The sequence below is a fragment of the Boleophthalmus pectinirostris genome, unplaced genomic scaffold (assembly GCF_026225935.1).
Source record: "Boleophthalmus pectinirostris isolate CB_2022bp ecotype Guang Dong unplaced genomic scaffold, ASM2622593v1 HiC_scaffold_15, whole genome shotgun sequence".
Classification (NCBI taxonomy): Eukaryota; Metazoa; Chordata; class Actinopteri; order Gobiiformes; family Gobiidae; genus Boleophthalmus; species Boleophthalmus pectinirostris.
This window is the reverse complement of record NW_026571070.1, coordinates 4,791,798-4,808,317: the sequence shown is the minus strand read 5'-3', so window position 1 is coordinate 4,808,317 and position 16,520 is coordinate 4,791,798. Positions and strand designations below refer to the sequence as shown.

Genomic DNA, 16,520 nt, shown 5'->3' with positions numbered 1-16,520 from the left:
CATCGTCAGGTGGGGAGGGAAAGCCTTAGGCGGGCAGATAATATCTGGGCTACTTTTAACAAGTTTGGGTGGATTTGTTTTCATACCAATCATACATTTCATTCAGTAAATAAATCAATGTTTAGCCTTAAATTGTTCCAGTTTAAGGCTAAATTATTCTAATTTAAGGCTCGTGCTACAACCTGGTACAATGCATCTCTCCTGTTAAGGTTCATGTAAATTTGTGCATTTTCAGTAGAAATGTGTCAAACTGGAGAAGACCCGACCCCCCATAAAGAAACTGAAACATGTGAGGTCATAAATGAACTAAAGATGAATATTGGAAATAACTGTAGTAGTAGTTTTAGTAGTAATAGTAATAGTGAGGCAAGGCGAGTTTATTTGTATAGCACACGTCGTACAGAAAGTAATTCAAAGTGCTTTAAAGAATAAAAAATACATTAAAATCAAAATAAAAACACATCAAAACATAAATAATCATCATAAAATTAAAAAGAGGCAGCAGTCGTAGTAGTAGTAGTAGCAGTAGTAGTAGTAATAGTAGTAGTAGTAGTAGTAACCAAAGGTGCTTTTTTATTTTAAGTTGAGTGAAATTTCTTGCATCAATTTTAACTTTTCACAAGTGAAAAATAAAATGAAAAATCAGAAGGCAAATAAAAAAATAAAAAATTAACAAGGGAAATTATTTGGAGTGTCTGTGTGAAGAAGAGGAGGAGACAAAGGAAGAGAGGATGGGGAGGAAAGATTTAAGTCATAAACTTACTGAAACTAAACGGACACTTTTGTTGTATTTATCATGATTTCCACGATCGTGAGGGAGGGGGGCTGGGGTAGAGATGCATAAGAGTGCACTCTGGTCCTGGGCTCAATAAAACATCTCATAAATATAATTGGATCACATAGTATTTTTTATAGGAAATAATTTAAGAAAATATATCACTTACAATCATGGACGGATTCCAATTTTTTTATTGCATTTTTAGAGAAATAATATTGTAAAACAGCAGAATTTTTTTGTTTTGTTTGTTTGTTTTGTTTGTTTTTGGAGACAAATAGTTTTGTATTACTGTGGTATTAAACCCTGAAAACTAACTCCAGCTGACTAACCACATTAAAGCTGCCATTTGTAAGTTTATTTATTATTATTTTTTATTTTTTTATCAGTAGATGTCAGTTTTGAAACCTGTTCCCCCTCCCCTCACCTGGCCTTTGTTCAGGTTGTGCTTTCTGGTCTTCATGTTTTCTGTCAAGCTCTCACACTATGAGACTGGGTTAAAGTAAATAACATCTAATGGTGTTATGTGAGAATACAGCAGGTCAGCCAATATAATTACAAAGGATAACTTTAAAGAGTTAAATGATTAAAATATGAAACTGTTCAAACTAGCACAACAAGAGAGAGGTTTGTCATCTTTATTGAACAAATAAACACAACAGAAAGTTGGATTCTTTGTGATGATCACTGTCCTCTCATATTTCAATGGTTGCCATGTACAGGGTCCATACACTCGAAGCCACAGCCGTTGAAGCAGCATTTCAGTTTCCCCTCACAGTCTCGGTCAGTGTCGCATTTCTGGATACACTTGTCAAAGCGGTATGGTTTAGGACACGATCCTGGTTTGGGTTTCGGCACGTCTGTGGACACTTATGAAATTAAGAAGAAGACGTTCATTAAGAAAGCACTAAAATATATCTAAAAAAATGTCTTAGTAACAAGAAAAAAATGATTTATACAGAGAGGTGAGGCAAGGATATCGTAGGATTTGATCACTCTAATTTACTGACAAAACACAAGCAATAATTTAAAAACAACATCCACATATATTCCAGGGGGACATGTTACCTCCACGTGGGTCGTAACACAGGTGCCCACAGCCCGTGTAGCAACACTTCATGTTCCTCTTCACAGTCCCTGTCTCTGGAGCACTGCTCCTGGCAAGGAAAGAGAGGACCATTCAAAACGCTCTCTGGACAATGTTCATCTGAAATCACAAGAAACACAATTTTAATGAGAGAGAAAAAAAAAAAAAAAAAGAAAAAAAAAAATATATATATATATATATATATATATATATATATATATATATATATATATATATATATATATATATATATATATATATATATTCAAATGTTCCAGTTCAATGCATTTGTGATGTAGTAAATGTTACCAAAACAAATAAGTTGATACAATCAGTTGACATTGTGGGAAAATTACACCATATGAAGCTATGCGAGGTCATAGAACTGTGACTATACAACATAGACATACTACATTTTCCATTTAAAATTATATTCAAAGTGACTGACCTTTCAGAGCAGAGAGCAAAGGCACAAAGGCCACAGTCAGGAGGCAGAGGACAGAGAACTTCATGATGTTCACCACAGACACAGACACATTCAACTGAGGTACGAGCTTCTATTTATCCACCTAAAATACAGCCTCAGCACTGAGCTCATATTACGTCATAGTGCCCGCCCTGCATTAAACATGAGCATACCAGGACTTCTTTGGGTGTGGATCAGGCACGACATCATTAGGATTCCAGTTGTGGATGTTCCAGATCAGTTGTGGGTGAGCCTTAAATGAAAAACATCATCAAATCTCTGTTTATCCTAATAAAATGACAGACTAATATACTGTTATATTATTTGTGCATTATAGAGATTTGAATAGTTTCATGCTCATTTAAATATTTTTGTTGCATTGTAAAAACTTTCGGTGCATAGAATGGACTTATCTGCGATCGCTCTCCTTGGTCCTGACCAAAGAAGAGCTCTTATAGTATTATAAGGAATGCCAGAAACAGACATTTTGATCACTATTGGCTGAACTATATCTAAGCACAACACACAGCCAAACACAAAGTTTACGCAGCAGCACAACTTGTTCCACCACTCACACCCCAGCCCCAACAACCAGCCCAACCTGATCCACTGACAGTGTTACCAGATTGGGCGGGTGGCTGCCTAATTGAGCTTCTTTTGACATCGTCAGGTGGGGAGGGAAAGCCTTAGGCGGGCAGATAATATCTGGGCTACTTTTAACAAGTTTGGGTGGATTTGTTTTCATACCAATCATACATTTCATTCAGTAAATAAATCAATGTTTAGCCTTAAATTGTTCCAGTTTAAGGCTAAATTATTCCAATTTAAGGCTCGTGCTACAACCTGGTACAATGCATCTCTCCTGTTAAGGTTCATGTAAATTGTGCATTTTCAGTAGAAATGTGTCAAACTGGAGAAGACCCGACCCCCATAAAGAAACTGAAACATGTGAGGTCATAAATGAACTAAAGATGAATATTGGAAATAACTGTAGTAGTAGTTTTAGTAGTAATAGTAATAGTGAGGCAAGGCGAGTTTATTTGTATAGCACACGTCGTACAGAAAGTAATTCAAAGTGCTTTAAAGAATAAAAAATACATTAAAATCAAAATAAAAACACATCAAAACATAAATAATCATCATAAAATTAAAAAGAGGCAGCAGTCGTAGTAGTAGTAGTAGTAGTAGTAAGTAGTAGTAGTAGTAGTAGTAGTAGTAGTAGTAGTAGTAGTAGTAACCAAAGGTGCTTTTTTAATTTTAAGTTGAGTGAAATTTCTTGCATCAATTTTAACTTTTCACAAGTGAAAAATAAAATGAAAAACAGAAGGCAAAAAAAAAATAAAAAATTAACAAGGGAAATTATTTGGAGTGTCTGTGTGAAGAAGAGGAGGAGACAAAGGAAGAGAGGATGGGGAGGAAAGATTTAAGTCATAAACTTACTGAAATAAACGGACACTTTTGTTGTATTTATCATGATTTCCACGATCGTGAGGGAGGGGGGCTGGGGTAGAGATGCATAAGAGTGCACTCTGGTCCTGGGCTCAATAAAACATCTCATAAATATAATTGGATCACATAGTATTTTTTATAGGAAATAATTTAAGAAAATATATCACTTACAATCATGGACGGATTCCAATTTTTTTATTGCATTTTTAGAGAAATAATATTGTAAAACAGCAGAATTTTTTTGTTTTGTTTGTTTGTTTTGTTTGTTTTTGGAGACAAATAGTTTTGTATTACTGTGGTATTAAACCCTGAAAACTAACTCCAGCTGACTAACCACATTAAAGCTGCCATTTGTAAGTTTATTTATTATTATTTTTATTTTTTTATCAGTAGATGTCAGTTTTGAAACCTGTTCCCCCTCCCCTCACCTGGCCTTTGTTCAGGTTGTGCTTTCTGGTCTTCATGTTTTCTGTCAAGCTCTCACACTATGAGACTGGGTTAAAGTAAATAACATCTAATGGTGTTATGTGAGAATACAGCAGGTCAGCCAATATAATTACAAAGGATAACTTTAAAGAGTTAAATGATTAAAAAATGAAACTGTTCAAACTAGCACAACAAGAGAGAGGTTTGTCATCTTTATTGAACAAATAAACACAACAGAAAGTTGGATTCTTTGTGATGATCACTGTCCTCTCATATTTCAATGGTTGCCATGTACAGGGTCCATACACTCGAAGCCACAGCCGTTGAAGCAGCATTTCAGTTTCCCCTCACAGTCTCGGTCAGTGTCGCATTTCTGGATACACTTGTCAAAGCGGTATGGTTTAGGACACGATCCTGGTTTGGGTTTCGGCACGTCTGTGGACACTTATGAAATTAAGAAGAAGACGTTCATTAAGAAAGCACTAAAATATATCTAAAAAATATTCTTAGTAACAAGAAAAAAATGATTTATACAGAGAGGTGAGGCAAGGATATCGTAGGATTTGATCACTCTAATTTACTGACAAAACACAAGCAATAATTTAAAAACAACATCCACATATATTCCAGGGGGACATGTTACCTCCACGTGGGTCGTAACACAGGTGCCCAAGAACCCGTGTAGCAACACTTCATGTTCCTCTCACAGTCCCTGTCTCTGGAGCACTGCTCCTGGCAAGGAAAGAGAGGACCATTCAAAACGCTCTCTGGACAATGTTCATCTGAAATCACAAGAAACACAATTTTAATGAGAGAGAAAAAAAAAAAAAAAAAAAATATATATATATATATATATATATATATATATATATATATATATATATATATATATATATATATATATATATATATATATATATATTCAAATGTTCCAGTTCAATGCATTTGTGATGCAGTAAATGTTACCAAAACAAATAAGTTGATACAATCAGTTGACATTGTGGGAAAATTACACCATATGAAGCTATGCGAGGTCATAGAACTGTGACTATACAACATAGACATACTACATTTTCCGTTAAAAATTATATTCAAAGTGACTGACCTTTCAGAGCAGAGAGCAAAGGCACAAAGGCCACAGTCAGGAGGCAGAGGACAGAGAACTTCATGATGTTCACCACAGACACAGACACATTCAACTGAGGTACGAGCTTCTATTTATCCACCTAAAATACAGCCTCAGCACTGAGCTCATATTACGTCATAGTGCCCGCCCTGCATTAAACATGAGCATACCAGGACTTCTTTGGGTGTGGATCAGGCACGACATCATTAGGATTCCAGTTGTGGATGTTCCAGATCAGTTGTGGGTGAGCCTTAAATGAAAAACATCATCAAATCTCTGTTTATCCTAATAAAATGACAGACTAATATACTGTTATATTATTTGTGCATTATAGAGATTTGAATAGTTTCATGCTCATTTAAATATTTTTGTTGCATTGTAAAAACTTTCGGTGCATAGAATGGACTTATCTGCGATCGCTCTCCTTGGTCCTGACCAAAGAAGAGCTCTTATAGTATTATAAGGAATGCCAGAAACAGACATTTTGATCACTATTGGCTGAACTATATCTAAGCACAACACACAGCCAAACACAAAGTTTACGCAGCAGCACAACTTGTTCCACCACTCACCCCCAGCCCCAACAACCAGCCCAACCTGATCCACTGACAGTGTTACCAGATTGGGCGGGTGGCTGCCTAATTGAGCTTCTTTTGACATCGTCAGGTGGGGAGGGAAAGCCTTAGGCGGGCAGATAATATCTGGGCAACTTATAACAAGTTTGGGTGGATTTGTTTTCATACCAATCATACATTTCATTCAGTAAATAAATCAATGTTTAGCCTTAAATTGTTCCAGTTTAAGGCTAAATTATTCCAATTTAAGGCTCGTGCTACAACCTGGTACAATGCATCTCTCCTGTTAAGGTTCATGTAAATTGTGCATTTTCAGTAGAAATGTGTCAAACTGGAGAAGACCCGACCCCCATAAAGAAACTGAAACGTGTGAGGTCATAAATGAACTAAAGATGAATATTAGAAATAATTGTAGTAGTAGTAGTAGTAGTAGTAGTAGTAGTAGTAGTAGTAGTAGTAGTAGTAGTAGTAGTAGTACACTGAAAAAAAAAAAGTTGCTGGATTTGCGTAAAAAAGTTATGGACAGCGGTTGCACGCAATAAAATTATGTTTAGGCTTTGAAACTTTTTTCGAACCCTCTACACATATTTTTCTCGGAACATGAACATCACTTTTTCATGTTGATGAAATTTGAACAAATCCTGCTGAATATGCATATTTATCTTATGGTACCTTATCATGAAATGTATAAGTTTGTATAATTTAATTTAATTGATCTAATTCTGTAAAAGAATACAAAAACAGTCTTTAGTTTTCCACAGTTCTGTTTTGTCTTAAACAGAATCAAACATAAAGAGCACAGGGACAGAGACACACAGTTTGGAGCTGGACAGTGTGAAGATTTATTCCAGTGAAGAAGCTCTGGTCTCTGTGGACACAGAATAACACATGATGATCACATTCTGATCATCTACTCTGTTGTACATGTTTAAATACACTTATAGCAATTATTACTACAATAATGGACCAGAACAGAATCACAAGAACATTAGAAGTGTATCTGCAGAAACAAAACTCACCATGTGCTGCTTTTCTTCCTCTAAACACAGTAACAGGGAGGGCATCTGGTATAAAGTCTCCTAATGCCACATCACCTTGTACAAGTACGATAACAGTTTCAATAGGAAGTTCATTTTGAAAAAAATAAAAATAATTTTAGTTGGTTTGTTTCATTTGTTTCTTTGTTCATCTGTGTTTTGTGTTTTGTTGGTTCTCAAACATCTTCCTTTTTTCTGAAACATCAACTATAACATTCATGAACTTCCCCACAGCTCCAGCAGAACCTGGACGTCACTCTGTGTTTGTAGACGACTCTGGAACAAACACATTCAAATCTGAGTACAACTGTCACACTCTTGTAGATGGACAGTCAAAAACAATTTGTTTCAAGCTGTCCTCACATTAACTCTAATTTCAAATAAAACAACACAAACATGTTTTAACAATGACGACATTCTAGGCCGGAGAAGCACATAATAAAATCTTTGAAAAGTCTTACCTCCAGATCAGCTTCCATAATCCTCCTGCTCCACACTGTGTGTCTCTGCTCCTGAACTGTCCTGTGTCCTGTTACATTTGAATTTTCCCTCCAAAAGTTTTGGGGAGGAGAATTCCAGAGGAAGGAGCCTCACCAGAAATTATAATAAAGTCATGTTTCCTCAACCTGATTAAAACATGCAGGTCTCACATCGGCCACAATCAAGCGATGTTTGTAAGATTTAAACATGCTTGACAGAGAAACGTAAAAAAGTGATGTTATTGTTGTCAAATTTGTTTTTGCAATTTGAGCAACCCCTCTCGGACCGTTGTTTCAGTGTAGTAATAGTGAGGCAAGGCGAGTTTATTTGTATAGCACACGTCGTACAGAAAGTAATTCAAAGTGCTTTACAGAATAAAAAATACATTAAAATCACAATAAAAACAAATCAAAACATAAATAATCATCATAAAATAAAAAAGAGGCAGTAGTAGTAGTAGTAGTAGTAGTAGTAGTAGTAGTAGTAGTAGTAGTAGTAGTAGTAACCAAAGGTGCTTTTTTATTTTAAGTTGAGTGAAATTTCTTGCATCAATTTTAACTTGTCACAAGTGAAAAATAAAATGAAAAACAGAAGGCAAATTAAAAAAAATAAAAAATTAACAAGGGAAATTATTTGGAGTGTCTGTGTGAAGAAGAGGAGGAGACAAAGGAAGAGAGGATGGGGAGGAAAGATTTGTTGACATTGTTGCATTGTAAAAACTTTCGGTGCATAGAATGGACTTATCTGCGATCGCTCTCCTTGGTCCTGACCAAAGAAGAGCTCTTATAGTATTATAAGGAATGCCAGAAACAGACATTTTGATCACTATTGGCTGAACTATATCTAAGCACAAACACACAGCCAAACACAAAGTTTACGCAGCAGCACAACTTGTTCCACCACTCACCCCCAGCCCCAACAACCAGCCCAACCTGATCCACTGACAGTGTTACCAGATTGGGCGGGTGGCTGCCTAATTGAGCTTCTTTTGACATCGTCAGGTGGGGAGGGAAAGCCTTAGGCGGGCAGATAATATCTGGGCTACTTTTAACAAGTTTGGGTGGATTTGTTTTCATACCAATCATACATTTCATTCAGTAAATAAATCAATGTTTAGCCTTAAATTGTTCCAGTTTAAGGCTAAATTATTCTAATTTAAGGCTCGTGCTACAACCTGGTACAATGCATCTCTCCTGTTAAGGTTCATGTAAATTGTGCATTTTCAGTAGAAATGTGTCAAACTGGAGAAGACCCGACCCCCATAAAGAAACTGAAACATGTGAGGTCATAAATGAACTAAAGATGAATATTAGAAATAATTGTAGTAGTAGTAGTAGTAAGTAGTAGTAGTAGTAGTAGTAGTAGTAGTAGTAATAGTAATAGTGAGGCAAGGCGAGTTTATTTGTATAGCACAATTCGTACAGAAAGTAATTCAAAGTGCTTTAAAGAATAAAAAATACATTAAAATCAAAATAAAAACACATCAAAACATAAATAATCATAAAATTAAAAAGAGGCAGCAGTAGTAGTAGTAGTAGTAGTAGTAGTAGTAGTAGTAGTAGTAGTAGTAGTAGTAGTAGTAACCAAAGGTGCTTTTTTATTTTAAGTTGAGTGAAATTTCTTGCATCAATTTTAACTTTTCACAAGTGAAAAATAAAAATGAAAAACAGAAGGCAAATAAAAAATAAAAAATTAACAAGGGAAATTATTTGGAGTGTCTGTGTGAAGAAGAGGAGGAGACAAAGGAAGAGAGGATGGGGAGGAAAGATTTAAGTCATAAACTTACTGAAATAAACGGACACTTTTGTTGTATTTATCATGATTTCCACGATCGTGAGGGAGGGGGGCTGGGGTAGAGATGCATAAGAGTGCACTCTGGTCCTGGGCTCAATAAAACATCTCATAAATATAATTGGATCACATAGTATTTTTTATAGGAAATAATTTAAGAAAATATATCACTTACAATCATGGACGGATTCCAATTTTTTTATTGCATTTTTAGAGAAATAATATTGTAAAACAGCTGAATTTTTTTGTTTTGTTTGTTTGTTTTGTTTGTTTTTGGAGACAAATAGTTTTGTATTACTGTGGTATTAAACCCTGAAAACTAACTCCAGCTGACTAACCACATTAAAGCTGCCATTTGTAAGTTTATTTATTATTATTTTTATTTTTTATCAGTAGATGTCAGTTTTGAAACCTGTTCCCCCTCCCCTCACCTGGCCTTTGTTCAGGTTGTGCTTTCTGGTCTTCATGTTTTCTGTCAAGCTCTCACACTATGAGACTGGGTTAAAGTAAATAACATCTAATGGTGTTATGTGAGAATACAGCAGGTCAGCCAATATAATTACAAAGGATAACTTTAAAGAGTTCAATGATTAAAATATGAAACTGTTCAAACTAGCACAACAAGAGAGAGGTTTGTCATCTTTATTGAACAAATAAACACAACAGAAAGTTGGATTCTTTGTGATGATCACTGTCCTCTCATATTTCAATGGTTGCCATGTACAGGGGTCCATACACTCGAAGCCACAGCCGTTGAAGCAGCATTTCAGTTTCCCCTCACAGTCTCGGTCAGTGTCGCATTTCTGGATACACTTGTCAAAGCGGTATGGTTTAGGACACGATCCTGGTTTGGGTTTCGGCACGTCTGTGGACACTTATGAAATTAAGAAGAAGACGTTCATTAAGAAAGCACTAAAATATATCTAAAAAAATGTCTTAGTAACAAGAAAAAAATGATTTATACAGAGAGGTGAGGCAAGGATATCGTAGGATTTGATCACTCTAATTTACTGACAAAACACAAGCAATAATTTAAAAACAACATCCACATATATTCCAGGGGGACATGTTACCTCCACGTGGGTCGTAACACAGGTGCCCAAGAACCCGTGTAGCAACACTTCATGTTCCTCTCACAGTCCCTGTCTCTGGAGCACTGCTCCTGGCAAGGAAAGAGAGGACCATTCAAAACGCTCTCTGGACAATGTTCATNGAAAAAGAAGAGGGGGAGGTAGGGATGAGAGGAGAGGGGGAGAGAGAAAGAGAGAGAGAGAAGGAAAAGTCTAAATTTCAGTCTAAATCTGCTGAAAATGAAACTTAACATCATCTTTTTTTTTTTTTTTTTTGTAAAGCGTCATTATACGCTTATACAGAGTAACATCAAAAGACCACTCGTTTTTCAAAAAATCGTAATTGCCTCAGTCATTTTTCAAGGTTTTCAAGAAAATACCAAATTAAACGGCGTAAGTCAATAAAAAGATCAGTGTGATTTTTGTGATTTTAGCTTTAAAAGTCCTGATTGGCCGAAGACGGAGCTAAAGACACAGATACAGACACAGCAGAAGTAGAGTTTGGAGAAGAAAACGAGACAAAACACTCAATTTGGTCTAAAAAAACCCAATAATCATTATTATTATTAAAAAACAAAACAAAACATATATATATAAATAAATACATAAATACATAAATGTTTTTTTTTCTTTTATTCATTTTTTACGTATAATTGTATTTATTTTTGCATTACTTTTTTTTTTCTTTTTTAAATTTAATTATGTTTTTATTGTATTTTATTCACTTGTTTTTATTTTATTTTTATTATTTCATTTATCTATCTGCACTAAAGTTGTGGTTTGCTTGCAAGGAAGCCATTTTTAATATATATATTTTTTAAAATATAAATTTTTAATTTATAATTGTCTTTATTTTTGTATTTATATGTAATAGATTTTTAATTTAAATGTTTTTTATTGTATTTTCACTTTGTTTTAATTTAATTAAATGTATTTATTTATGTTGTATTTGTGATGAAATTAAAAAAAAATATTTTTAACATTCATTTTCTTTTTTTTAAATTGTTTTATTTATTTTTGTATCACTTTTTATAATGTTGTATTTATTTTTATTGCACTTTATTCACTTTCTTTTTATTTTTTTTTTTATCTACCACTAAATTTGTAATATGTTCATGATGAAACTTTTTTTTTATTCACTTTATTTTTATTTATTTTATTTATTTATTTATCTGCACTGAATTTGTAGTTTGCTTGTTATTATTTTTTTTTTATTTATATGTAATAGATTTTTTATTTAAATGTTTTTATTGTATTTTCACTTGATTTGTTTTAATTTAATTAAATTTATTTATTTATCTGTCTGCACTAATTATGTAGTATTTGTGATGAAACTTTAAAAAAAACATTTTTAACATTCATTTTCTTTTTTTTTTAAAAATTCTTTTATTTATTTTTGTATCACTTTTTATAATGTTGTACTTTTTTATTTATTTCATTTATTTTTATTGCATTTTATTCACTTTCTTTTTATTTTATTTTATGTTTTATCTACCACTAAATTTGTAATATGTTCAGGATGAAACTTTTTTTTCTCTCATTCACTTTATTTCATTTCATTTTATTTATTTATTTATCTGAACTGAATTTGTAGTTTGCTTGTTATTTTTATTTTTATTCTATTTTTCTGTATATATTGTATTTCGTCACGTTGTTGTCAGAGTGCAGTGTCGGCGTTGGCTGGACGTGTGCAGGATTGGCTCGGTAACAGATCGGTTTGTCGGCTGATGTTAATGTGGACAGAGGTGACCTACAAAGAGTCATAAATGCTTTATAATGCACAGATTAATCACACCACAGCCATTTGTAAACCATTATAGGCTAATGGAAGGCACTTCATCACGACGAGGCTGATCACACTCCAGAACGACGATACACACGAATACAGAAATACTTCAATAAAACACAAAATAATTATGTTGAAATCTGATGTTCTGCTGCGTTATTTCAACAGGAAGAAAAGAAACAGATTTTAAAGAATCCATGTATCAATTGTTCATTCCTCTTTCATATAAAACCAAAATAAGAAAATGGAAAACAACTATTCAATCCAATAATCTCAAAAATAACCTGAACAAGAGCACATGTGGTGAGGAAACCCAATGTCAAAAGGACTGAAAGAGACGTTTCAGTCAAGAAAAGTGACAGTTCATGGTCACCAAGCCTCTTCACACCCAATTAATATACTTATTAAATAGTTTATTTATATGTTATAATATAAAATTATTATGATTATTTAGTATAATATATAATATAATTACAAATTTATCACTATAGGAATTAATTTGATTTAAGCAGTTTTTGTAATCAAAAGAGTGGTATAAAGATAAAAGGTCTGGCAAAAAAAAAAAAAATAAATTAAAAATGTTTCTGGACATGAACACTAAAGTTAGATGAGGGAAAAACATATTGATGATATCTAGTTTTTTAAAGTATTTTCAGGCTGAGTTAAATCACGGGTCAAATTTGACCCGGTAACACTAAAGACGCGTGTAGCTTTCTAACACAATACAAGGGTTAAAGAATCCATGTATCAATTGTTCATTCCTCTTTCAATATAAACCAAAAATAAGAAAATGGAAAAACAACTATTTTCTTCATTATTTGTCTCCAAAACCAAAAAAAAAAAAAAAAAAAAAAAAAAACAGATAACGATTAATTTTTTTCAGTTTTCGATTTTTGTGTTTCCCGTTTCCGTGACTTAAATTGCGATGCCAAACTTTTGTGCAACATACGGACTAAACCGGACAGGACTAAAACAGGACTAAAACAGAACTAAACCAAGTCTAAACTAGGACTAAAACAGGATTAAAACAGGACTAAACCAGGACTAAACCAGGTCTAACCCAGGTCTAAACTAGGTCTGAACCAGGACTGAACCAGGATTAAACTAGGTATAAACCAGGTCTAAACCAGGTCTAAACTAGGTATAAACCAGGTCTAAACTAGGTCTAAACTAGGTATAAACCAGGTATAAACCAGGTCTAAACTAGGTATAAACCAGGTCTAAACTAGGTCTAAACTAGGTATAAACCAGGTCTAAACTAGGTCTAAACTAGGTATAAACCAGGTCTAAACTAGGTATAAACCAGGTATAAACTAGGTCTAAACTAGGTATAAACCAGGTCTAAACCAGGTCTAAACTAGGTATAAACCAGGTCTAAACTAGGTCTAAACTAGGTATAAACCAGGTCTAAACTAGGCATAAACCAGGACTGAACCAGGACTAAAACAGGACTGAACCAGGACTAAACTAGGTCTAAACCAGGTCTAAACTAGGTCTGAACCAGGACTAAACCAGGTCTAAACCAGGACTAAACCAGGTCTAAACCAGGACTGAACCAGGACTAAAACAGGACTAAACCAGGTCTAAACCAGGACTGAACCAGGACTAAAACCACACTAATCCAGGACTAAACCAGGTCTAAACCAGGACTGAACCAAGATTGAAACAGGACTAAACCAGGACTAAACCAGGTCTAAACCAGAACAAAAACAGGACAAAAACAGGACTAAACCAATTCTAAATCAGGTCTAAACTGTCTGTCGGTGATCAGGATTGAGACCGAGAGGAGACCGAGACTAAACCAGGACCAAACCAGAACTGAGACCAGGACTCAGACTGGGACAAGATCTGGACTGAGACCGGTTTAGTCCTGGTCAAGTCCTGATTTAATAAAAAAAAAAAAAAAAACAAACCCCGGGCCTATCCACATGAACCTGAGCCTATAATCCTCTCTTATCGACGCCTCTGATGGATCTGCGCTGACACGACGATACCGCGGCTCAAACTCCGGCTCCGACCGCACAAGGAGACGTCAGCGCAGCGGCGGCCGTATCGACACGGCCTCGAGGGGGGGATTTACGTGGGAGTCTATGGGAGGTTATTTCAAAGGGCGCGTATTAGGCTGTTTTCTGATGACGTAATGTCGTTTCCTCGTCGCAAACGGACCCGGAGACGCACGTTTAACGCACAAACCCTGCACATTTACACTGAGTTCTTCTCTCAAACAGAAATGGGACAATACTCCATTAAAAAAAAAAAAAAAAAAGCTCCAAAAGAAATTATTATTAGAGTTTTTTTTTTTTTTTTTGGCTTTCTTGATATAAGGGGGTGATCTAATAAATAATAATAATAAAACAAAATGAGTATGTCATGAGTAGGGATGGTTGGGATTTTAGGATAGTTCGGAATTTTTGGTCAGAGGGCTTCATTTCCCAGTGATCCAGAGTGTTGGAGACGTGTGGAGACACTTTTTTATTTAAATATTCCATCCAGTCCTTGTATTTTCAGAGGTCGCTGGTGCTAGACTAGTGCATGTCAACGGACATAGTTCTCCTGGCACTAAAAACAGTCTTACCCACTCCACAAAACACCCGAAACAAATCTATTATGACACCAGACTGTCTATGTAAATGTCTGTGTCGATAGAATAATGGCTGAAATAAAACTAACCTCGCGTTACATGAATCGTCGCATGTTGAGGGACTATTTTCTCATATATCAGTCCGCCGCTGTCGAGCTTTCTATCAGGAAGTATAACTCACTACTGCTGTTCAGACATAAATCCTTCAAATGCAAGGTTGGTTTTACTTGTGAAATTATTCTACCACATGTCTCCAACACTTTGGATAACTAGGAAATGAGGCCCTATGTCCAAAATTCCAGATTTTCCCTTTAAGACCAAAATGAGGAGTCTCTGCGGCAGTTACATGAGAGAGGATTTTCTTTTACAAAACTTTGGGGATGAGGAGTACTATGTTACGCAGACGATGTTGTCCTGTTGGCTTCATCGAACCAAGACCTACAACATGCACTGGGGCGGGTTGCAGTCGAGTGTGAAGCGGCTGGGATGAGGATCAGCTCTTCTAAATCCGAGGTCGTGGTTCTCGACTGGAAAAAGGTGTCTTGCCCTCTCCGGGCGGGTGGAGAGTCCCTGCCTCGAGTGGAGGAGTTCAAGTGTCTCGGGGTCTTGTTCTCGAGTGAGAGGAGGACAGAACGTGAGATTGACAGGTGGATTGGTGCAGCGTCTGCAGTGATGCGGTCGCTGTATCGGACTGTTGCGGTGAAGAGGAGCTGAGTCGAAAGGCGAAGCTCTCGATTTACCGGTCAGTCTACGTTCCTCCCCTCACCTATGGTCATGAGCTCTGGGTAATGACTGAAAGGACGAGATCGCGGATACAAGCGCTCGAAATGAGTTTCCTCCGCAGGGTGGCTGGGCGCTCCCTTAGAGACAAGGGGAGGAGCTCAGTCACACAGGAGGAGCTCGGAGTAGAGCCGCTGCTCCTCCACGTCGAGAGGAGCCAGTTGAGGCTCGGGCATCTGTTCCGGATGCCTCCTGGGCGCCTCCCTCGGGAGGTGTTAGGGGCATGTCCCACCGGAAGAAGGTCCCGGGGAAGACCCAGGACACGCTGGAGAGACTATGTCTCTGGTCTGGCCTGGAAACGCCTCAGGTTGCCCCGGAGGAGCTGGAGGACGTGTCTGGGGTGAAGGAAGTCTGGGAGTCCCTGCTTAGACTGCTGCCCCCGCGACCCGGCCCCGGATAAGCGGAAGAAAATGGAAGGATGGATGGATGGATGGAGTGCTATGCTTGGATATACAAAAATTGTGCAGAATTGTTGTTTTGGTGCTCTTCAGTGCAGGGACCGAGCCAGGCCGGCGCCATCTAGTGCCTCAGCTCAATTTCATTTCGGTTTACAAGAACCCCAGAAGTGCGAGTTTGGGCACCAGCCAATCAGCGAAGAGCCAGACATTCTGTGTTGGCAACGATTCCTGAGGTCGAGGATTTAAAGCCAGAATAAAGAAAATGTTTGGTGAATTTCATCAAGGGGAAAGACGTTATTGTCCTTCTTCCTACAGGATTTGGGAAAAGTTTAATATTTCACTTAGCCCCGTTAGCACATTACATACACGACCAAATAGCAGCGATTGGTAATTTTTTTTTAAAAGTACACACCTGCCGTTGAATGAATTCTAACACTGCGAGGTCAGACAGTTTCTACGAAGTGAAACCGGCTGATGAATCAGGCTAGTCATGACCAGTCTCAAATACAAAGTTGAAAAAACTGAGGCACTCAAAAAGTACAAAATAATTAAAAGCCTTTAAAATACCACATGGCAGATAAAGTTAAAATCCCACCAACACGTTTCGGCTCTTCGGCTTCATCAGGGTAAACTCGAGGGTTTACTTCTTCTGCAGAAAGTGTGCAGGAAAGTATATAATATAAATATTGCATC

The 16,520-nt window shown here is 36.2% G+C and overlaps 1 protein-coding gene across 1 annotated transcript; it reads right to left on the bottom strand.

Annotated features, from left to right (window-relative positions):
- Window positions 1-1,477: 1,477 nt before the first annotated feature.
- Window positions 1,478-5,372, bottom strand: LOC110172140 (WAP four-disulfide core domain protein 3-like). Its single transcript, XM_055151238.1, has 4 exons — window positions 5,309-5,372; window positions 4,847-4,985; window positions 1,844-1,932; window positions 1,478-1,644 (listed from the first exon to the last, which is right to left on the bottom strand). Exons 1-4 carry the CDS (start codon window positions 5,370-5,372, stop codon window positions 1,478-1,480), a joined length of 459 nt encoding a protein of 152 aa, XP_055007213.1.
- Between the last annotated feature and the right edge of the window lie 11,148 nt (window positions 5,373-16,520).